This window comes from Emys orbicularis, chromosome 8, assembly GCF_028017835.1.
Source record: "Emys orbicularis isolate rEmyOrb1 chromosome 8, rEmyOrb1.hap1, whole genome shotgun sequence".
Taxonomy (NCBI): domain Eukaryota; kingdom Metazoa; phylum Chordata; order Testudines; family Emydidae; genus Emys; species Emys orbicularis.
Genome location: NC_088690.1, coordinates 98304754 through 98328715, shown reverse-complemented (window position 1 = coordinate 98328715; position 23962 = coordinate 98304754). Strand labels below are relative to the sequence as shown.

The window sequence follows — 23962 nt, the reverse complement described above, 5'->3', positions numbered from 1 at the left end:
ATCAGAAAGAACCAGAGACCATAAAAGCTCCAACATGGTATGCAATTATGTAAAAACCAGGACATGCACATTGGGGATGTAGAAGGAAATAAACAACATTCTCCTTAAAATACAAAAGAAAAATGTGTGACTTCCCACTGACAAACTACAAAGTTGCTTCACTTTCCAATGGGAAGTCCTGTATTTTTATAGTAAGTTAACTGTAGCCATATAGGCTGGAATTTTAAATGGAGCCTATAGAAGTTAGGCACCCAACGCCCTTAAGCACCTCTGAAAATCCCAGCCATTGATGCTGAAAAAAGATAACCCCCCCAAAACTTAGTACCAACTTACATCTAGTGGTTGAGAAGGTATTTTAAGCTTGGTTAGATGTGCTTTGCTGCTAGGCTTCAGCTCACTCATGCTGTTGCTATGAGTTTGACTACTGTAGTGTTCAGAGGACAACTTTGGTTCCATAGACTCCTGTCCATCCATGGGCCTTACATAGGCAGTGGGCTTCTGCAACATTGAACTGGACTTGGACATTAGTGAAGGAGGAAAAGACTGGTTAGAGTGCTGTCCACTTGAAAATGAAGGTACACGGGAAGGTGAGTCCCAGTTGGCATCAGGATCCCGTGGAGATTTTGAGCGCTGATGTTCCTTGCTATGATGATCACTTCCATGAGACCTGGAATGGCTGGAGCTCAATGAAGAAACAGCAGGTGGTTTTCCAGGGCTGGAAGAACGGGATTTGGAGTGTTCTGATCCGTGCTGGCTTTTTTTGCGGCTGCTGCTACTACCACCATATGAGTCACGGTCATGCCTCTGGCCACTGCTGCTAGTGTTATTGCCACTGCTCCGCTGACTACTGTGTCCAGTTTGTAAACCGGAGGACCGTTTCTGCGATTGGGAGGAAGTGCTAGGTGCTGGTCCTACAGGAGTCCATTTGCTGCTCTGATGAGAGCTGGTACTGTGTCTCTGTTCACCAAAGAAACTTTGGTTTGATTTTTCATCTGGCGTTGATGGTACTGTTGGTTTGGGAATACCAACAAGCTTTTGTAGAGATCTGTCTCCTATAAGATCCTTCATTTCATCATAATTTCCAAGCATGCTCTGAATACGGTTAGACAGTTGATCTTCTTTGCTGGTCTGTGCAAAGTATAACAGAAATATAAGATTAAAAATACATTTAAGAAGTATTTTTAAAATGAGATTCCTAAATCTAAGATATATACATCTTGGCTTAGGTAAGTTGACTTGACACAAAACTAGAGTAGTAAACCCAAAATTCAGAATTAAGAACTTAAGTTAGCATCCAAGTCTATTTTGTGTGCCATCCCAGTTTCGCCTCCTGTTCTTAATATTTTAATCCCTTTAAATTTAAATAAATAATGTATTAAGTTTAATACGTATGTAGTAATAAATGGACTCTGCATACCAGTTCAGAGCAGGACGAGGCTGAGATTTTTCAGTGTTGTCAAACGGAGCTAGGCACTCAGCTCCTATTGGTGACTGAGAATCCCAATGAAAATTTCTAGAGAAGTACTAAGTTATTCTCCTAATTAATACACAAAGAACTATGTAGTTATTATTCCCTTCTGATTTCTAAAGCTAGTCCTCTTATTTTTAACATTTCACTCATCCTTTTAAATTATTTTATCTTTACTCTCTCCCCCGTCTGTCTTCAAACTATACATATTTTATTCTTAAAGGCTGAAAATCCCACATAGTAAAAGACCATTTGGCTGTGCACCACTAACAAGAAGCCTTCAGTGGGCTAATATAACTAATAGCATATCCATAAAGCTTGATCAAGTTTAACATTAAATGCAGCTTCCTATTACCAAAAAATGGTAGCTAGATTACAGATATTAGTTTATGAAATATCATAGACTGAGTGCAGGGGGAAAAATGTAAATATTGTAATGGCAGAATCTTCCACACAAACCAAGAACTATCTATCAAAAGTAGACAAGACAACTGACTGGCCAGAGAGTCAAGGAAAAAATTTTGCCTAATGCATTAGAAACGATTAGAGGTTGGCACAAACAAAACCAATCTTATCTATTAATACAAGGCCAGTTCAGCTGTTTTAAATAACGACTGTTCAACTGCCAGATAGATAAGATGGGCTATTATATGCATTTTCTATATTCAATGTCCCCTTCCACACAGTCCTCCAAATCCCTCACTGAGCCAAGATCTTTCCATATAGTTCCTGGCTTTAAATCTCACATTGCAGCCACCATTCTTTCAGAAGAGGATGGACTATGGCTGCCTGCCTCTAGACATTAACGACAGACATCCTTACTGGCACAGCAGGTACAGAGAAAAAAAAATATGTATCAACTAGGCCACCTTGTAGAGGTCCATGCACACTTATTTTGATAGCTTGTGGGGAAATGGTCCAAAGTACACCGCTACCTCGATATAACACTACCCGATATAACATGAATTCGGATATAAAGCGGTAAAGCAGTGCTCTGGGGGGGCAGGGCTGCACACTCCGGTGGATCAAAGCAAGTTCAATATAACGCGGTTTCACCTATAACACGATAAGATTTTTTGGCTCCCGAGGACAGCGTTATATCGAGGTAGAGGTGTAGTTTAAGGAAATAAGAAGCCAACAGTTAGAAAGAAAAATGTAATGGAAAGGTTTAAAGAGCCTTAATGCCACAGTTCCTTTTAAATTCTGCTATAATTCTATGGTAATACAAAATTATTTTTTCCTTTAGCCATATGAACTAGGTAGGTGGTTCAGAAGAATGTTTTGTTCAAAGCCCTGAACTATGATCACAAAATTCTCATAGAAGAGAGTTGTGGGGAAGTATTGCTGGCCACACAAAAATGGCACTGGCACTTTTAAGGAAAGAATCTAATTATTATTTATGCAGTTCTTACTTATGCACTTCTCAATTTGGAGAAGGAAAACGAACCACTTGTTTAACTAGTGTTTGTAGTCAGTTTCTAGTCAACTCCATTCATGCTCTAGCACAATTTTGCGGTATTCATTTGTGAACACAGCAGTGGACGTTTTGTTTAAGTATCTTTCCAGTAGAATTCTTTCTAGAACCTGGGCCAGAGTTGGGCTGTGTTTATCAAAGACATGAGTTCTATACAGTATAGCTTTAGGTTGGCGATGAACAATTGTACCAGTGATATTACTCCTGGGGGAATTCTGCATCACTGCATGCGTGCAGAATTCATGTCCCCTGCAGATTTCTTTTCTTCCCTGCAGAAAAATGACTCTGACAGGGAAGCTGCAAGAGCAGTCATGCACCACTTCCTAGCTGCACAGATACATTGTTTCAGGCAACCGGAGCTGGCAGCAGAGAGGTAAATCACCGCAGGGCTGGGGATACCCCAGCCAGCGGTTCCTACACTGAGCTGGGATCAGCTGATAGTCTCAGCTGGGCTGGAAGCAGAAGAGGATGGGACTTTCTCTTCCCCTGCAAGAAGTGGCTGGGGCTGTGTTAGACCCAACCCCAGCTGCAGGAAGCTCAGCATACTCCCCTGCTTCCTGCCCACATCGCTGCTCAGCTGCAGGGGGAGAGGTCACTGTATGGGGAGCTGCTCCCGCATCCGCCCAAGCCCCATGCATCCGGACCTCCCATACCCAGACACCCCCACCAAGCCTCACCCCATACACCCAGAACCCCCCTATCCTTTCATACCCAAACCCCACCACATTGAACCTCAACCCCTGCATCTGGAGCCTCCTGCACCCAACCCCCCTGCCTCCGGCCCCTACCCCTGCACCTAGACCACCCCCCACTGAGCTCCCTGCACTTAAACCCCTGCCACCATCCTGAGCCCACACATCCAGATCCCCATGCCACTGCCCCCCAATTAGCTGCACCCAGACCCCCTCCCCACCAAGCGCCACTCCCCCCACACCCAGATCCCTCCACTGAGCTCCAAGCACTTTCACCTGGAAGTCCCTGCAGAGTCCCGTTGCCCCTGCACCTGGAACCCCGCCAACGAGTCTCTATGCATTCAGATCCCCCCCACACCTAGGCCCTTCACTGAGTTGCCTCCACCCAGATTATCCCGCACAGAATCCTCTGACCCCACACCTGGATCTCCCCCCCAGAGCCCCTCCACACTTGGATCCTGCCTGGTTGAGCCTGCCTGCCCCACACCTGGTGCTCCTTGTGCAGAGGGGCAGGGCCCCAGGGTGTTTCTGGGGCAGGCCCAGGCCTTGTGCTGTGTCAAGGTCGGGTGCAGCCTCACCACCTAGTCCATGTCCCAGGAGTGGGGAGGCTGCAGGGTGATCTCTCACTTTTATGCAACCAGTGGCCTGTGCTCCCCACTGCCATGCTGGAGCCTCTGCATTTATTTATTGACAAATAAAACCTGCAGAATTTTAAAATATTGTACACAAAATTTTTAATTTTTTGGCGCAGAATGCCCTCAGGAGGAGTATGGTATTAAGAACCTCAAATACTATCAGTAGACTAGATAGCAGGGTTTTAAAAAAAAAAAAAAAAAAGCAATCCCCGAACTAATCTTTCAGACTGAGGCTATTTCTCTAATAACCCTTAAATGATTTTTAAGGCCAGTCTGCCCTAAAAAGGTTACAGTGGTAGAATTATGTCGGTTAAGGGTGTGATTTTTGTTTTTACTGATACAGTTCTACTGGTCCAAGCCCTAACATGTGTAGTTATACCAATTCTGTTTACCAAACTGGAATAAGCACTTCTCTGCCAGTATAACTATGTCCATACTAGGAGACCACTTTAACTATAACAGTAACATTAAAGCAGCAAAAGACCCAAGTCTCATTTCCTCACTTACCAGGAGGCGGCTACATTGAAAGAATTTTTTTTTTTTTAAGGGTTCTTGAATAATAAAGAATTAAAATCATGGAGGTCATTATCTTACCCTTCGAAAATTAGTTTCTGCCTCAGGCACATATATATTGTTCGTCTATAGGTGTTGAGTGTGGCCTAAATAGATCCTTGGGAGAGAATCTAGTGTGGGTTTAAAGTCATGGGTAGAGACTTTAAATAGTTTGTAAAGAAAAGAAAAAAAAGTTACACCAAACCCTGAATTAGGCTCACAATAGTAAACGAATTTTAAGGAACCTGGCTATATTAAATGGTAAGAACCCCAGGCTATGAAGCAGTTTTGTATTTAAAATCAACCTGCTAGTCAAACTTCCTATTCCTGGGTTTACCTTTAGCTAGAGTACTGTGGATGAAGGTTAGTATGCTAAACAGTAAGCTAAAAAAGCATTTTAAAAAAAAAAAAAAAGCTAGCCACCATAACAGACTTGACCAACACTTGAAATGTTTTGGGTGGCTGGAACAATTTCAGAAGGAAACTGAAAAGTTAGCTGAAGTTTCATTATCCTTTTCAGCACATCCTTTCAAATAAAGCAGTGTCTTTATTCTTGAGTGATATTTTGAGCATCTATTAGTCCTGCTACCTAGTAGCCATCCATCCTCACTTTCAAGCCCTGCTTCTTATCACGGTCACAAGAACTGTGCACTAGAAAAAAATCACGTAAAAAAGCCTAGAAACCAAATAATTAGAAATATGGCTTTTGCTACAAGGAACTGCATTTTTAATAATAGCATAAACTCACAACTTTATATGGTTCAGCAAAGAGAGGAGAGTTAGGTGGAAAGACTTCTTCGCCCTGTTGAATTTCTTGATTTCGCCTTTCCCTTTCTTTCATACGCAGCACATTCCGGTCTTCACGGTTCATGTTGCTATGAACAAAAACATAATTTCTGATCACAGAAAGGAAGTGAGGGATGAAAGTGAACAAAGCTAGTTCCATTGTATGCAGTTTGCCAACAGAATGGTTCAATTGAAGAATCCCCTTATGACAGCAGGAGATATCCAAAATTGAAAAGAAGTTTTTAATTAAACAGCTGGCATCTGTATTTGCTATAACCTGCAGTCAGCAACTAGCTTAGATCTGTAAAACTGGTAGAGCTTAGGCAATGATCAAAAATAGAAAAATTCACACAGAATCCATAGGTGAACGAACCCCTACTCCTCCAAACCATTTCACCTGCATAATTAATTTAAGTTAGAATAGGCTGGTTTAAAAAAAATAGTATCCATTTGCCATTCACTGTTAAAAGCTTCCACCACTTTTTCCTTTTAATATCCCCTGACTGTTCCCCCATTCAGTATACAACCCCCACCCACACTCCATCCCTTCCCATGTCCAATGCTTGGCCTCTACTTTTGCTCTACCTTATTTTGCTTTGTTTTTGTCCCCAACACAGCTTCTTTGGTGTCCATCCTCTATCGTAGTTAGACCTCAGCTTTGCTCTTGTTTCTAGGTTCCCTAAAAAACGACATTTCTGCTCTAAATACATATTCCAGCAAACACCTCAGTCACAGCAATATTGCAGCCTCTCGTCCACTGTCCTGTCATACAGTCAGTAACTACTGATCAGTATGGGTTAAGAAACTGGAAATTTCTCTTTTTTAAGAAAAGTTTACTGAAATCTGACTTAGGAGATGTCTGCTTCAACTGACACACTGCTTTAATTATAAGCACTAAGGCCAAATTAAAAAAAAGGATGTCTAAAAAGTGTCTCTTTGAACTTGAGAAAGCATCAAGACAAAGTAATTCGGGAAACAAGACTATGAATAAGATGGCACTAGTAATGGTGTTTGTGTGTACTATTCTTCTGCAAAAGTCGTAAGTGTAAATCAACATTCAGTTATTTATGTAGCACCACATGTGCAAGGTGTTTTACACAGAAGAAATTAGTGGTCTCTGAAAGATGCTACAGTCTAAATAAGATGAAACAAAATAAAAGGTTACATTAATTCAAGAGACCATTATTTGACTGTTTAGACAACTGCCCAATTATTTTCAAAATGTTTGCTGAAGTATTCTATTTGAAATCTACATGATAAAACAGTTACTCTATTCTAAATAAATGAGTAGTCATCTTCAATTTCTATTACTCAGCCTTTTAAATATTTACTTTAGCTTACTTTCACTGTAATTTTTCCTCTCTGTATTTAGCTTCATTCTGATTGTCTCATACTCTAAGTTAGTATAATGAACTTTAAGAGATGCTGAAAAGTAGATTAGGGCCAAAATATAGTTTTAGCTTGATTAGTGGAAACATTCAATTTAAAAAGAAAATTGACAGGTTTTGGTTGTACTTAAGTATTTCCCAGCAGTGTCTACAATGCAAACAGAATAAGAGAGCGTGTCCGTTCAGACCATGTCTTGATGGGCAAAAACGATATTTCTTAATTGTGTTAGCTTAACACCAGGCTACAAAACTGTCAGCTAGAAAACCTCTGAATGTATTACTCTGCATCTTCAGGAATGTTAACATGAACAAAAAGCCCTGATAAAATGATTGAAAGCCATTCAGCTTATCTGTTCTTCAAGACTGAGCCCTATAAAAACTTGCACCTGGAAAGTGAAACTGACTAGTTCACTTTGATTGTCCAAACTGACTGAACAGCAAAAAATAAACTAATTTTCTTAAAATGGTTACTAATTTAAGGTTTTTGTGATAAAGGAAAGATAAGGGATTCTTTAATTTAAAAAACACAATACACATATGATACATGGAACCTGGAAAATTCATTTCAACTTGATCATGGATATAGAATTGAGAGATAAGATCCTTCTTTGGGCTAGTATCCTGTCTTCCTATAAAAAGTATTGAAACAAAAAGACATTATAGACAACACAAATTTAATTATACAGACTGTTCAGTTAAAAGCCACCTAGAACAGCTGCATTTAACTTCTGTGCCTGTTGACTATAAAATGTAAAATTTTGATTAATCCTTTCAGCTTTACTTTTTGTTGCTCATCCTAGTATACTTAATCCATATGGGTAATCTAGGCACACCTAGAAGACATACAATTACTACAGTTTAGAAGCATATAAAGTTTAATTAACATTTAAGCAGACTTAACATTTGCAGCTATTAAAAAATATGGTGTAGAGTTCGTAATGTAATAATGAGAAACAAATTTTGATCAGCAATAACTTTTACAAATGAAGACCTGGAGCAACTTCCAACCTTACATTAATAATTAGGACTATCCAAACTAAGTAACGGAAATAGTCTTCTTACTGCACTGAGGGACTGCAATGTGTGCAACAACTTCACGTGAAAAGGCAGTAAGGATGGAAACCTTGGTTTGGGAACTGAGTTCAGTCAGGGGCAACACTGGAATTAAACTGGCTCTCTCAGCTCACACTACTAGACCTATGGAGAACAGGTAAATAGAAATATTACACAAGCTACCTGAATTTCTCCCTCCCACTAACCTCCCATCTTAAACATTATAGTAAAAGAAAAATTTCTTCACAGGTGGAGGATTTGGATTGTATTTGTTTCACTGAAGCCAATAGTTTAAAAGGGATTCAAAAATCAGATTAAATCTTCAGTGCTTCCAGTGAATAACAGCCATTAAAATCATTACAAGTTTGCATACTGGCATTATGTTAACAGATTAAACTAATGGGCTGTTGGTTTGGTGGATTTTCATAACTATATAAGTTATCTCAGACAGCTCCCTGGTTGAACAATGGGCAGGTACTATACAGCTATAAGATGGTCACCTGAGAGAAACTAGATGCAGGTCTATGCTCAAACAAAAATAGTAAGAAGCAAAGGTACTTTAAAAAGCAAATGACAACGGTATGTCTATTAAAATCAGTACTGCTACTAATTAACTGATTTTGCAAACTCCTTTAGGTTAAGGCTTTTACAGCCAAATTATAATTCTCAGTGAATTATTTTTTTAAACCAGTTAAAACCTATGAATACCTATCAAAATTAAACATTCTACACAGTTGGCTCATTAAGTTTATAACAACCAAAAGTGATTTTCCTATGCTCGGAGCCTCTTGCCCCAATTCCAATGTCAAAATGCAAGAGCTGGAGCACACATGAAAACCTGGGGGGCAGAGGGAAGGAGGGGAGGAAATCACACTAACAAAGCACATTAATAGTCAGACATCACATGAAACCCAAACAAAACACTGACTAAATAATGAATCCAGCTGTGTCCAGTTGTTGGGTTTAGGTTTTATGTTAAAAAGAAACTGTTTTAAGCTGAAACCTATTACCAGCTGATCTTTATCTAAAAGATATCCTTATTGCCACCTCACCCCACCCTCTCACTGAACATTTTATTTCTCATTTTCCCAGTCCTCCCTAGTGTGAGATGGGTATGTCTTCATTGCAGTTACTCCAAGTGATCGTAAACCAGGGTGTGAGCACACAGGTTAGCCTAGTCTGGGTCCGAGCAGTTATACTGCAAAGCGCTACCCAAGTTATTATGTTTTTACTGGTACAGCATTCCCCGTGTCTCTTGTTAGGACTTCTGGGAGCATATCCCATGGTTCTATGCAATGCAATGCAATGCAATGCAATAAGCTGAACTGCCCAATGAATTGTGGGAAAATGTGGTCCCTTCTGGGCACACAAGGGGAACCGTGGACAGTCACTGCCGGACTATCACCACGCAAGTGCTTTAGCCTGCATCCTTACTGAACAGTGAACATGTTACCAGCCCAAGTGAAAGCCCCCAGGTTCTAACCCACAACCCCTCATAAGCTAGCTAGCATGGGTTGAAAGCATCACTACACTCAAGTAAGAGCAGTGGTTCTCAAACTTTTGTACTGGTGACCCCTTTCACACAACAAACCTCTGATTGTGACCCCCCCCCCCCATAAATTAAAAACATTTTTTTATATTTAAACACTATTATAAATGATGGCGGTGAAGTGGAGTTTGGGGTGGAGGCTGACAGCTTGCAACCCCCATGTAATAACCTCATGACCCCCTGAGAGGTCAGAGCCCCCAGTTTGAGAACCCCTGGGTAAGAGGTTGGAGTGTGTGGATGGGAAGGGAAATTAGGGCAATACCTGTTAAACAGTTCAGAGTAACACTGTAGTGAAGACATACCCTAAGAAAAGACAAATCAACTGAGGCAATGCAACTGTCACAAGATGATGGACTTATTTCACAAAGCTATGGCTACAGTGATCATTATTAAGTTACCACAGTGGTATCTGAGGTTCCAGAGTTTTCCCCTGTACTATTACTTAAAAGTAGAAACAACTGTGATAACTGAGTATATATATCTCTTGTCAGTAGAACAAGGTGGTACGATAATATCTTTTACTGGACCAACTTCTGTTGGTGATAGAGAGAAGCTTTCAAGCTACACAGAGCTCTTCCTCAGGTCTATAAAAGATACTCAGTGTCACAGCTATATACAAGGTCAAACAGATAGAATATGTGCTAACTACTTATGCTAAATTATCTATTTGACCTGGTACTTAGCTGTGAAATTAAGTACCTTTTATAGACTTGAGGAAGAGCTCTGTGTAGCTTGAAAGCTTCTCTCTCACCAACAGAAGTTGGTCCAATAAAAGATATTACTTCACCCCCTTGTTTCTTTAGTATCCTGCAACCCACACAGCTACAACAACTCTGGACACAACAAGAAAAATGTTGACTTTCTAGATTTGTGATCTCTGTATGCTCAAACTTTCCTCTAAATTCAACTTAAAATACAAGGACAGAATTATAAAATCATCATGAGAATGGTGAAGTGAGGGTTACTTAAATCCCTGCTGCCATGTTTTAAAGAGAACCATTTCCTCTTATCAGTACTTAAGAAATGTATTGTATGAGAAACTATACTAGAGACAATGGTGAAGAAGCAGAGTACACACTTATTCTGAAAAGGTTTGGCATTTATTCTTTCAACTGACTCATGGTGCACCAACTAAAGACAGCTATGCAAACCAAGTCAGAGTAACCCATCTGAGTCTCAAGTGGTGCAAAGTCTTCAAGGCTTTCATCTTTCACTAAATCATGAATAGCTGTTTTTATTAACTACACATCTTAAATCTGACAGGAATAAAGCAAAGACAAGGAAGCAGGCACCCTTTTTGCCCAAGTATTACTGGCAACATGGTGAAAGGCGATGGATCACTTGATGATTACCTGCTCTTTTCATTCCCTCTGGGGCACCTGGCATTGGCCGCTGTCGGAAGACAGGATACTGGGTTAGATGGACCTTTAGTCTGACCCAGTATGGCTGTTCTTATGAAAGACATCAAGATAAATAAATCTCTTTTTAGGCGTATGGCTAGGGATAGACTTGACATCCTTTCTTCTCACCATGTCTCCCCCTACTCAACAATCACAGAAATCAAAGAGTTCATTAATTCAGAATCCATCCCATCATAAGTTCATCATGCTCCCTCACTGACAGCAGCATTGCTCAGTTTTCTTAGACCCATTAAAGCAGCAATCAGACAGCTGCCAAAACTGGGTGCCCAAGTAATCCCCCCCACACACACAGCATTCCATACAGAAAAATACTCCCAACTCCAACTTTCCAACCAGGCATTAGTGGGTCTTTAAAGCATGTCTACAACACTTTTGCCTCGTATCCTCCAAAAGTACTCATTTGCACTCAAGGGTTTCTTTTTCTAAAACCGGTTTCATAAAGCAAGAGATGAAGTAATAGCCATTCATTTATTCAGTGCTGCTTAATTGGCTGTGATTAAACAGCAAAGTCCAGTTTGACAACATTTAGCCATGAGCGATAAACAGTCTTCAGAGAGAATACACATATCTAGCTCTTCATGCTGGACACACCCAGTTTCATCAACTATATTAGACATTTTTCACTATATTTCAAATAGAAAAGTAGAAAATTCTGTCCTCTTTCTCAATACTCAAGATGTAGAATGATACCCCAGAATCCTGTAGTTTACACTTTAGAGGCCCACTTTGTTTTCACAAATTATTTACACGGACACAGGGGGGGGGAACCCACAAAAAACTGGAATCCCTTTTTGTATTTCATTGTCAGCCTAGCAGATTAATGATCACACGTGCTCCCACGGCTTAATACTGGAAGTGTAGAAACTTACTACAAAACTTGCCACCAAATTCTTTGCACGGGCTAAAATGCTACAATGTATCAGCTTACAACACAATTGCTCCCACACTGAAGAACCCAAAAGATCTGCAAAACCCATAAAAGAGGATATATTCTAGAGTAGTCAGGATAAAGAGTACTACAAATGCTACAGAAAACTGTAGCCAAGAGCTATCATAGGGTATGTCTACACTGCAATTAGACAACCATGGCTTGCCTATGCCACCTGACTTGGGCTATGGGGCTGTTTAATTGCAATTTAGACGTTCAGGCTTGGGCAGGGTCGTAGACCCCAGGCCTACAAGTCTACACCACAATTAAATACCCTCTTAGCCAGAGTCAGCTGGCATGGGTCATCCGCAGATTTTTAATTGCAGTGTAGACATACCCCATGAAACCTCCTCTCCTGCCACAACCCACTAAGACAACAGTGTTGGATGGAAAGGTGATGGTGTCCTAGGTGAAGCACATCTAGTGGATGGTGCTCAACTGTAGATCTCCTTCAGAGATCAAAGACTGAGCCCAACCCTGGACATTTTCAAAGAATGATGCAAACCAGCTTTTCACAAGAGCCTTTCCCCAATAATTATGCTGAGGAACAAGCCAACATTATTTCACAGACACAGGAGAGCGAAACAGAAATAACTATCTGATGCAAAGAAGAAAAGTATGGTTTAACAGACCAGTCTAAAGCAATCTGTTTTTTGTATTTGGCTCCTATTTACTACAATAATGGATTCCATGAGTGAGTAAAAAAGATTTTAAAAGGCGATTAAAGTGACATCACTGCACATGAATTCATTGCACTGGAAATGCAAGGTGTGCACAGGTAAACCAAAACCTTGGCAAATTACTGCAAGATGGATTCAATTAAATAGGTATTAAAGTTAACATTTAGTTTGAAGCTATTTCTTTTTTCTTGGCCAGGGAAAAAACAGTAAGTAAAACACTTCCTTCCATTGTGAAAGGGAAGGTCTATTGTACACAAAGCAGCTTTGCACAATGTAGTGTGTACAAATAGAAAACTTTGTCTAAAGTACACAGAGAAGTGTTGACAGGAAATCACAGAGACAGAAAAGGAAGATTTTGGATCGTCTGAACCCACTCATTTTTACAGGTTGAGGGTTTTTTTAAATACCCATTCAAATACTTGTAGGCAAAAAGTTATCCTAGACATGAAGATCCTACACTTGGTTAAAAGTATTGTGGTCTTCACAAATAAGATTAGTAAAAGGTTATTAAAACTGGTAACTAAAATTGCAGCAACACCAAGTAACTAAGAGCCAGAGATAAATTACACAGAACTCTGAAAATATTATTACATATGCTTAAAGCCGCAGGAAAAGTAAATCTTGCTAACTTTGCAAAGAACAAAATACCCCATTTTATTTCCACATTTCTTTCCCTCGTATTTCTTAACAAAAGGGCTGCAGTTTTCTCTAGGCTCTGATAAATATAGAAGCTGTATTCCATGTAGGGAGGGAAATCTTATTTGGATTGGGATACCTCCAACTATGAGGTATTTATTTGCTCTACAAGGAAAGAATTTACTATACCAAATAAGTTCTTAAGTTATAACTCAAGGATTGCAATAAATTCATGATTACACACATGCAGAGAGATCATATTCACACTTGGTCATAAGAGGACCTGAGCCCATAAATTCACTTTGATGAGGGAGAAGAAACACTCCTCTTTTTACTTAAACTCCACCTCTAACAAGGAGGGATCTCCCCTTCCATAAATATCTTTGGGGAAAAATATATTAGCGAAGCAAAACACAGGCTACTTCAGCAGCAAAACCCTGAATATAAAGGCATCTAATATTTGTTCTACATTATCCTTCATGTGAAAGGAACTAAAACTGTACGTTCTGCCGTGAGATCGGCATCTAGTAAATAAAGAGTTGGAGGCAAACACATTGATCAACATGTTGAGAATTACAACATGTTGTGATCTTGTCAGCACTCAAGATAAGTAGGGTTAGGTCTGGTCAATATTTGAATGAGAAGCTTCCAAGGAACAAAGAAGTGGTGATTCACTGTGTGGTGCTTTTACCTCCAAGTTAACAATATTCCAGAATGGTAAAAGGATATACTGTAATGCTGGAGATGCTCAATCCTAGATGAGACAGTGGTCCTAAGCACTTTTGGCCAAGTAAAGTTTGCAGGAGCAGGGTATTCATTCTTGTGCCCTAGCCAAATTACAGTTTGGGTTATTACATCCTGCTCTGTAGTTTCAACTGGATGTGGTATTCTTCACTTCCTTCCCTTAACCATTATATAGTATTACTGTGCACTATTAAACAGCTACCATTTTTACCCCACAAACCACTGCATCTCAGTGGTGGATGACGTGATCTTTGTACATAATTTGTCATCATACAACCCATTTGTAAAGGGTTCTTGGATTATTTAGAAAAAAGGAGGCCATATAAATATAACTTAGAGAATTTTTTCACTTCCAGGTCCCAGAAACAAAGGCAAGGTTTTCATCTCGAGGCCAAAAGACCAAAAACATCAAGACACTTGATCACGGCCTTGGATAGACCAAGAGACTACCTACACTTGACCAGAGCTCGGACTACTTTTATTAAGCCAGCAATTCAGACTTGAAATGGGTATATATTCTAACATGTTGATGACTAGAGATATTCTAAGCAAGGATTACACTTTGACCAAACTGCAGGAAATTAAAAAACACTAAAAATCTGTGTTTGTTTGTTTTTTGTAAAGAGTCAAATTATGGGGCAGCTCTAACAGCACCAGAGTTAAGGTTGCAACATGGTTTCTGTTTAAAGGCAAATTTTCAATCTTCATCCAAAAATACACATAAAAAATGTTTAATAAAATGGAGTTGCAGGGCTCCCAGGAGTAGAGTTCCTAGCTTTGCACTTCCTGCAAGAGGAGCAGCAGACACATTCACAGCCTCTCAACTGACAGTTCCTCCTCTACCCTTTGTCCACTCACGCCTAAGAGATACCATGAAGGAACTAAGAAAGAGAAAAGAGTTGACAGTTGAGGGGCACAGCTACTAGTTCCTCTCTTTGGACTGCTGTTCCAGGTAGTCAGCTGGCATGAGGAAGGCACTTGGAAGCTGTGTTCCTTTGAGCCTTTCAGCTATCAGCTCTCACCCTCTGTCACCCACATAAAACCATCAGGGGAGGAGAGGGGACAGAGGGAGAAGAATGGCTTTCAGGAACAACCACATGACCTTGACTCTCCCCCTGTGGGGATGCCAGAAAGAAATTAACATCACAGTACTTCACATCCTTTACTAAATCTGCCATTTTTTCTATGCCTACTACAGCTCCAGATCATGACTCCTATTCATAAAGTCCAATAGATCCTCATGTGCTGTTTGTAGTTCCACTGATCCAGGCAGCACTAGCTGCTGATCAAAATGGAAAAAAGTGGGCAGAATTAACGTTGTGTGACAAATGAAGCAACACACTAACTGTATATTTCCTAGTTTTTACATATTTGTGACTTATGCAACATGACTACAGTACATTCTTTTCAGGGATATGTGGGGGAACCTTAATTAGGCATTTCTTTGTTCTCTAACAATTGAGTTTGGAGTTCTAAGTCCTACAGTCCAAAAGAATATGGGAAGAAAAAAATCCCAATGTGAAGCACAAGCCTTAACTCTAATTAGATTTTTGTGAGTTAACAGATACTTGAAACAACCTGATTTAGTTTTTTACATGGATCTTAATTCATCAGACCTAAAGCCAATTGGCTTTTATGACCAAAGGATCAAATTCCCCACATCTTTTCAATTCTAGGTCACTAGTGGTTGCTATAATTAAGTACAATGAGAAGACAAACTCTAAAGTCAAATTCTTAGATGTGGTTAGATCCTGTCCACAGAGGCAAGATCAAGCCATGTTATAACAAGATCTCCCAACAAAGTTTTGCTGTTTATGTCAAGCAGTATTAAGTCTCCATAATCCTGTTCATACATGTCCTTAACTTTTGCTTCAAATGCTGGAGCCAAGACAACATTTAAGTTTAATTATGTGAAGCTTGTTTATGCACCAATCATTAATATGACTAATATGGCTTTGACTGCTTTACACTATATAACTTCAGTTGAAAGCATCACACTTACTGCTATGAATCCTGTGGCACTGGGGTTAGGAAAGGAGTTGACTTTTCATAAATTCCGCAGTAAGCTGTTTTGACTTTTGAACCGTCTTATATTTTTGAAACACAAGACCTGAAACAGTATACATCAGCTTTGAGTCTAGTCAAATCATTTGCAGGAATATAGCCCCATATTCTTTCAGGTGAGATGTAAAGGAAAAAACAAGGTTTATTTCAGACAACTGGTGCACCCTTCTCTCCTCCACTCTCACCAGTTCTCTGGACCTTACTTACAAGGACAGTGCTACATTAAACAGTAAACACAAAATAGCAAATCCCAGAACAGAGCAAGTCTGTCAAACATCTGGATTTAGCTTCCACTTCCCTCGGATTATGGAGATACTGCCTCTCCTCACAATTTCTCATGAGACATTCCATTATGTGTCTATCTTGAATTTCAATTTGTATTTCACTGTCAAGCATCCTATTGGATACTGTGCTAAAAAAAATATGTTCAGTTTTGATAAATGTGAACTGAACACTATGTAGCTCACTCAGCTCTTCACAACATTCATTGTCTCAAGTTTTCTTAAAGGTGGTGAAGCTGTAAGGATAGTTAGTGAACAACTCACTCTTCTCCCAAGAGATATGGTCTCATTCAAACCTGTGTTCCTCTGCAGGAGGAAATGAGTCATGTGGCACCCAAAAGCAGATACAGCACCCTGAGGACACACCCTCAATTTGCTTCAATATTGTTTATCCACTAATACTGCCAGGGCCAAAATATGTTCAGGACCTGAAACAGAATGAATGTCCCTCTGGCATGATATGCTTTCTGCACTGATGTTTCACAGGCCTTGGCTGCCTCTGTGTACATCAACTGACAAACTGCATTTAATTAGGATTGATGAGGGGCAATATTTGACAGTGTGTCAAAAATGATGCTGGCTATTTCAAAAATAGCTCCATTTCTAGTTCAGACACAGCTTACATATGAAATTGACTATTCATGCTACCTAGTCAGTTTCAAGTTGCTGTTTCCAGCACAAGATTAGTGTGTAGGAGCAAGTGCAATCACAGAGTGGATCCTACAAAGTGCACTCATTCCTCTCATTCTGGAGAGGAAAGCAATCTGAAAGTCAGGAAAAAGCAATCAAGTTATTTAGGATATCCTGTTGCTCATCTTTTATAAAGCTATTAGAAACTAAGTGTTTAATCGATTAAGGAGATGCATGCTACAAAAATGGAATAAATAATATGCTTTAAAGGATGAACAGCTGCACATAGTCATTTTATACTAAACAGAATATTTTTTATCAACTTTGTAATAAAAATGTGAAGTAAACTTCACTATAAAGCTTTTCTGAGTACAAAATTCAATTTTAAGCATTTGCAATATTTCTCAAGGCACTCCATTTCCTATACCTACCTCCCCTCTGCCCCCGTCAATCACCTCTGCTTTCACACAAGTTAACTGCTTCTACAGAAATATTTTATTTCTATATGCTCAGCAAGATACTTGAGAGTTGTTACAATACATTACACCACAACATGCCTACACACTACTGGCCTTTTAGTTTCACTTTTTCCCTCCACCCCAGGAGATCCATCATTTAAACAATTTACCAGACTTACCATAAGGTCCTCATGTTCTCAAGTTTTAAGCCCAAAAAATGGGTAAACCAAATATTTGCAAAATAAACTACTGAATGACAAACAAGTTTCTTTCCTGGATGTCAGCTGTATAAACAATGCTCCTTTAAACAGTAAATGCTGTCTAAATGACTGCCAAAGTACATAGTTATCTTGTTTAAGAAGTGGTATTAAAGACCATCACACGCAAAGGAAGAAAAGATTTTCACAGATCAGCAAAGGAAGCAGAAGATGCCTGCAGCAAAAAAGAAATTCCATTACTAGCAACCTTTAAATAAAGACAAACTAAATGCAATTCACTCATCTAGGATGATGAAGTGAAGTCTCAAAGAAATAATCTGTCCAGTGTAATCTGCATAACAATGGCCAAGTTAATGTCAGAATATTTGACCAGCCCACATATATAACTTTATATCAAGCGGTAACTTTTTTTTGATGCTTCACAAGCAATCCCTTGCTTAACCTATAAATAGCAATCCACTGAAATACCATAAATATAGTCTAGTCTCTAGTGTCTTATGTAGGTCAGCATGAGGCATTATTTGAACTTCCATGCTAAATTAATATAGTCAGAATGACATAAGGGGCTCTCCACTGTAAACAAGGAGAAGGAAATTAGGTCTATTGGCAGACTCAATCAACCCAGTTTAAAAAAAGTTATATTGCCATTTACTGGAAAAGGTTCTCAACTATAATGATACACTCATTCTCTACCCAGAGTTCTATAACAGTGCTCATCACCAAATTATCTTAATTTCTTCACACCCTCAATAGTGGAGTTGAGAATGCTCAGTCCCTGACTGATACATGTCTGGGGGTTCTCATTGTGCTGAGTTCCAGACTAAACTAGAATTTCTATTTTCCCAGAGCCAGCCATATAAAAAAGTATTTCTTCCCACCCTGAAACGATCCAGAGGATAATTCTTTACAGTCTGTTGTGAGAAGACACTCAAATTTACACACTCTTATGGAGATACCAGTCAATCCTTTGATCTAGCCAAAATGGTGCTTACCACAAAACATGCCTAGAGGAGCTGGATGAGAACACAAAGGTGGCTGTATGCCACAGTTGCCATTACACTCCCAATTTACACTGGGAGCTGAACCAGATGCAGGAATTGGGGAACAGCCTCACAGCTGCTCTAACCTACACCTTGCTGTAAAAAATACTCAAGAGTCTGTTCCTTTAGCTAGGGTTGCCAAAGTACACCAGCACGCCAGCCATTCCTCCTTCCTGATATACCCTCTATACTGAGACCAGTGAAGTGAGCGAGGTAGGGCCAATTACATGAAGATTTCCCCCTCCCCTATGCAAGTGCAATCTTCAGCTCAATGCTTAGGCTAACTATAATGCTGATGTGTTCACTTAATTTAAAATTTAAAAACTGAAATGCTAACAAATATTTTTAAGGCTGTTTTCAGTAATAAAAAGTTAGGAGAAAACTTGAAAACTGGTTCTACAACTGTTATTTGGACTGGCTTTTATTTTATTTTTTAGGTTTTACATGCAGAATTGACAGTCAGCAGGCTCTAATTGCTCCTCTTTATGCATGGGAAAACAAACTGACAAAGCATTAACAATTTACATCTAGGTTTCTCTCTCGGCCATTTGCCCAGCCTCCTTTTGCCAAACTTTGGAATGTTACAAGTGACTGTGCCTATTGCAGTAGTCAAACCAAACCTGTTTGGTCTTCAACTGCAAAATTGTTGTTTGGTCAAAAAGCTCCTTCCTGGTCACCCCAGCAGCCAAGTGGTATGCAAAGATCTCAATTTGCACAATTTGCTCAGCTCATTTCACAGGCATCACCTGGACAAAACAGCAGTAGCAATTCAGGAGAGAAGAATATTGCTGCCTCTTAGAGGTGCCAGAACTTTTGGAGTGGGTGACTCATAATTGCCACAGCTATTAGCATCATTCTCCAGCGTTGTTTATTATGGATTACAGTGGGGGACTCGTATAAGGATGTAGCCTTGATTCATCAGATTAGGGTTGTCAAAGACAGCTGGATGTTATGCTGGCCATGTCATTCCAATGGGTACTGTTGGCTACGAAACTGACATGCCTTAATCGTATCAATACGATGAGCCATTGGCTCGGGTGAACTTTGACTTTGACTCTTGTGCTATGTAGCTGTGGCCTTACCTTTCCACAGTGAGAATGAAGCCATTGCTTCTGTTTCCCTCACTGGCAAATTGGTTTTCCTGTCTAGCTAAATTACAAAACTCAATCCCTTCCCAAGTAATAAAGGCCAAGTATACAGTCTAGACAAAAGAATATCCTCTAGTTCTTTTCCTCTCTTCTCTGTGGTAGGGCCCCTAAGCAATACTGCTCTCCCTTTTTGAAGGCCTTCAACCCCAGACAACAAAGCAGGTGTCAGGTCCAACTTTAAACTCTCACTGCTTCTCTTTCTGCAAGTCCACTCCCTTTGCTTTACCAGTCTCTAAGCCCAGGTCTACATTAGGTGGGTGGGGGTGGGGTCAACCTAAGATACACAATTTCAGCTAAGCGAATAGCGTAGCTGAAGTCGGCGTATCTTAGGTCGACTTACCTGGCCGCGAGGACGGCAGCGAGTCGACCGCTGCCGCTCCCCCATCGACTCCGCTTCCGCCTCTCGCGAGCTGGAGTCCCGGAGTCGACGGGGAGCACGATTGGGGATCGATTTGATCGCGTCTATGCTAGATGCGATAAATCGACCCCCAATAGATCGATCACTACCCGCCAATCCGGCGGGTAGCGAAGACCTGCCTTTAGTTTCCACCTCAGGGACTTGGCTATGTCTGGCTGTCTTGCCAAATGACATCCTCTCCTCAGGGTACTTTACTCAGTTGTCTACTTAGGCCACTTTCCAGGCTCTTTGAGGGGCTTTTTCCAAAGCCCACCCCGGAACTCCTTGGACTGGAGAGGCCTAGGGCTCCTACCCCTTTCTAGTTTCACTCTCAGAACAGCAGGTCTAACTCCTTTCCCTGATCTCCCACATGCCAAGAAAAGGGAGCTGAATAGACACCATCCCTTCCAAATATTTTTTTGCCATCCTCTAACACCCAGGCTTCCTTCTGGTTGACAAGTCAGCGTGCCTTCTGCAAAAACAGAGTAGTGCTGCACAGTAGGACTGTGAATGGAATGGTATGAGCAATGACAGTATCATATAAAGAATTTGAGCATTTTTACCACTATGATTTAACCGTATTCATAACTGATTAGATTATGGTGATAAAAATGCCCAATTTCTTCCACTGTTCCTGAAAACTGAGTTGCAAAGTATAGTGAATTACATCTCCTAACATTCTTAGTGCAGACAACGTCTTGTTAAATGCATAAAATGTATAACATCACAAAACCTGTAACAGTGCTCATGCAGAACAGAGTTTAAATATCATTCAGAGAACAACTGCACAAGTTCTCCTTGGGCTCTTCACACAGCAGAGCCAATAAATCTAATAAATTATGCTATTTCCAATAAGCTGAATTTATTTTAATGTTTGAGACTTGACTGGGGTTAAGTACCCTTTTTACGTCTAGAATTTGCCTGCCAGGTTATACTTTTCTATATTAAAGTACAGCAGTAGTTTTACAGGAACACTAAGAAGTGAAGTGACTTACTTAGTGGAAGGACAGACAATATGATTTTTGGGTTCTGATTCCTAGTACCCCTTGCTCTAACCACTAACCAAAACAAAATTCAACAGAAAGTCTCAACCTTGTTATTTGTTGTCAGTTTTATGAGAAAGGCTGGAGACTTGAGTTTTTTGGATAAATGAAGTCAAAGTCAGTTACCCAAACTTTCCCTTTCAAATTTAAGAATGCTGGGAGGGGAGGGAGGAGAAATTAGTGGCAGCTGGGAAAGGCCTGGTAAGGAGGAGAATGGTACCTTGGGAAATTCTAGGTTGAAATGGGTAAGAAAGAGAATTGTTGAAGCAGGAGATGTAGCTAGGCTAGTAGGTGGGGGGACGCAGAAGTAGAAGCAGAGAGGATCTGGTAGATGGAAGGACCATGAGTGCCTGCAAGCCAGCCAGTAGGCTACACACTGGATGCATATAGCTGAACAAGCAACAGGAGCTGCAGCTCCCTGTCAGCTGGGAGCGGGAGGATGAGGCTGCAGAGCATGCTGTAGCATGACAGGAGAGCTGCAGTCCTCATACATGAAGGCGTTCCCAACATGCCATTAAAAAGGATTAAAGGTTAAAACTTTCTAGCATAATCATTAATGCTAAACATCACTTGGTCACAAGTTTTGTCAGCAGATTGCTAGGAAACAGCAATAGAACTGCAGCAGCGAGAGAGACACGAACACCATTCAAGATCAAATATTTAGAACAATGACAGGTACTTACCTCAAAACATGTTAGAAATGTTAGTAAATATTCATTTAGCTATATAAATCCTTTTCAGTAAGCAGGTGTGACAGGTTCCATAACAGATAGAGAACTTGTGCTGCATTAGCCAGCATTCCTCCCCACCCCACCCCTCTTGGTTTCCTGTCCTTTTACCTCCATTTGAGAGGTCAGATATTCCCTTATCTCCCACACACTCCCTCATCCAAGCCTTTATTTAAAAAAAAAAAAAAGACTGAATTCTAATTTATCCCTTCTCATGTTATATCTTCCCTCACCATTTACAATCCAATGCTGATGGATCATACTCAACAATCTGAGCTCTCTCTTAGTGTAAGCTGTTAACATAGTGATCTTTTACACAAACCTCCTGGATCAGGCTGTCAAACAAAAACCATATTCTTCGTAATTCAATCATTATGTCTAAGCAGCATTAAACATGGAGGATGTATCTCATGCTGCTCTAAAAGCTATTACATATTCCTTACTTCTGAGCATTCTATCTTCCCATCTAGAATAGCAAAGGAACTCTCCATAAAATATACAGCTTTTGCAATGTATATCAATCATCTCTCCAGAACAGTAATAGGATTCAGCTATGAAGATCAGCAACCCATTCTCCGGCTTCCAACTTCTCAGTCAGTAGTCTACTAACTTAAAGCAAAAACTCTACATCAACTGTATCCCACCCTAACTCTTTTTCGTTGAGCACAACCAACTACCCGGATATGTACATTTTCCTTCCCTGACTTTTGCCCAAAAGATGCCCCATACTGCAGTCTGCTATTGACTCCAATCGGTTTGTGTCATAATTAGAAACTGTTGTCCTTGGACATTCTATCACAATAGCATATTGTAATAATTTAGAGATTATACTGGCTCCTCATTAAACAGCTGATTTTAAAATGTCTGATTACCCGTTATATAGCACTCAAATTTTACCTTTAATGGTCTTGTGAATTTTTACCAAACAATATAATCTAAAGTTTGCCTGACATTTTTGTGGACAGAGATCTTGTGTTATAGTATTTTGCAAAGATCTTCATAGAAGTCATCATATAATTTCCACTAAAGCCTTGCTGAAAGTGGAAGTTACATTTGACAAACTACTGAAGCTACTGAACACAGCTGCTTTTGACTATTTGCTCTTGACTTGTTTTAGCTCTGGCAAAATAAACTTGACAGTTTTAAGATCTTCAGGACCTATACACTCACAAGAACACAAACGTAACCCATCTTGAAATACTCAATTTGTTATCTATTAATTTATTAATAGGGTAGAGTTGTGGAATGCTTGTTTTATTAAATTCTGTTCATCTTAAATGACTTTTTAATGTGTCCTACAGAAAACAAAAACACTAAAAACAAAGACAAGAAGAACTTTTTCTGGAATCAATCAAGTTAAAAAACACAAGCTAAACCTGAAGTTGACATCTGAGCAAAGTTCAGTTGAAGTATTTAAAGTAACATTGAGACTGGGTAAATATACCAGATTGCACTCACATAAAGATTCACCAATTATCAGTTTACTGTAAGACAGAACCTGCCAAAGCTTCAAAAATAAGATTTTAATTAAAACTGCTTTAAAATATTATAGAAAATATATGACAAGAAATGCTTCTCATCCTGTGAAATTTTGGAATACTGCAATAAGCAAAATGGGGGCAGCACTCAACCATTCATTGGAGACTTCTCAAGGTACTCAGCCTAAGATATACTGATATATGTGGACAGGAACCCAAAGAAAAACACTGTACTCAACCTCCAGTAGCACCTAATGCTGTCTGAACTTTTAGAAAGGCAATGTTCCAAGCTTCAAGCTACCCTAGGAAAAAGACTCCGGGCTGACATTATGTGAGAAGGACCCACACTGTTGAAACAAACACACACACACACCCACCCACCCCTGTGGCCCTGACCCAACACACACCAACTATTCTAGCGATGGGCCACTCTGCTCCTGACTCACTGTATTCTTAGATACTACAGCAGAT

At 39.9% G+C, this 23962-nt stretch overlaps 1 protein-coding gene across 1 annotated transcript in view; it reads right to left on the bottom strand.

Annotated features, from left to right (window-relative positions):
* AFF4 (ALF transcription elongation factor 4) overlaps nt 1-23962 on the bottom strand; it is a 73418-nt gene that overhangs the window by 40164 nt on the left and 9292 nt on the right. The window contains exons 2-4 of the mRNA XM_065408880.1: nt 6193-6286; nt 5570-5696; nt 334-1128 (exon numbers count right to left, since the gene is read on the bottom strand). Of these exons, the coding sequence (XP_065264952.1) occupies nt 334-1128; nt 5570-5692 (918 nt within the window). The 5' untranslated portion in view covers nt 5693-5696; nt 6193-6286. The remainder of the gene's footprint in view (nt 1-333; nt 1129-5569; nt 5697-6192; nt 6287-23962) is intronic.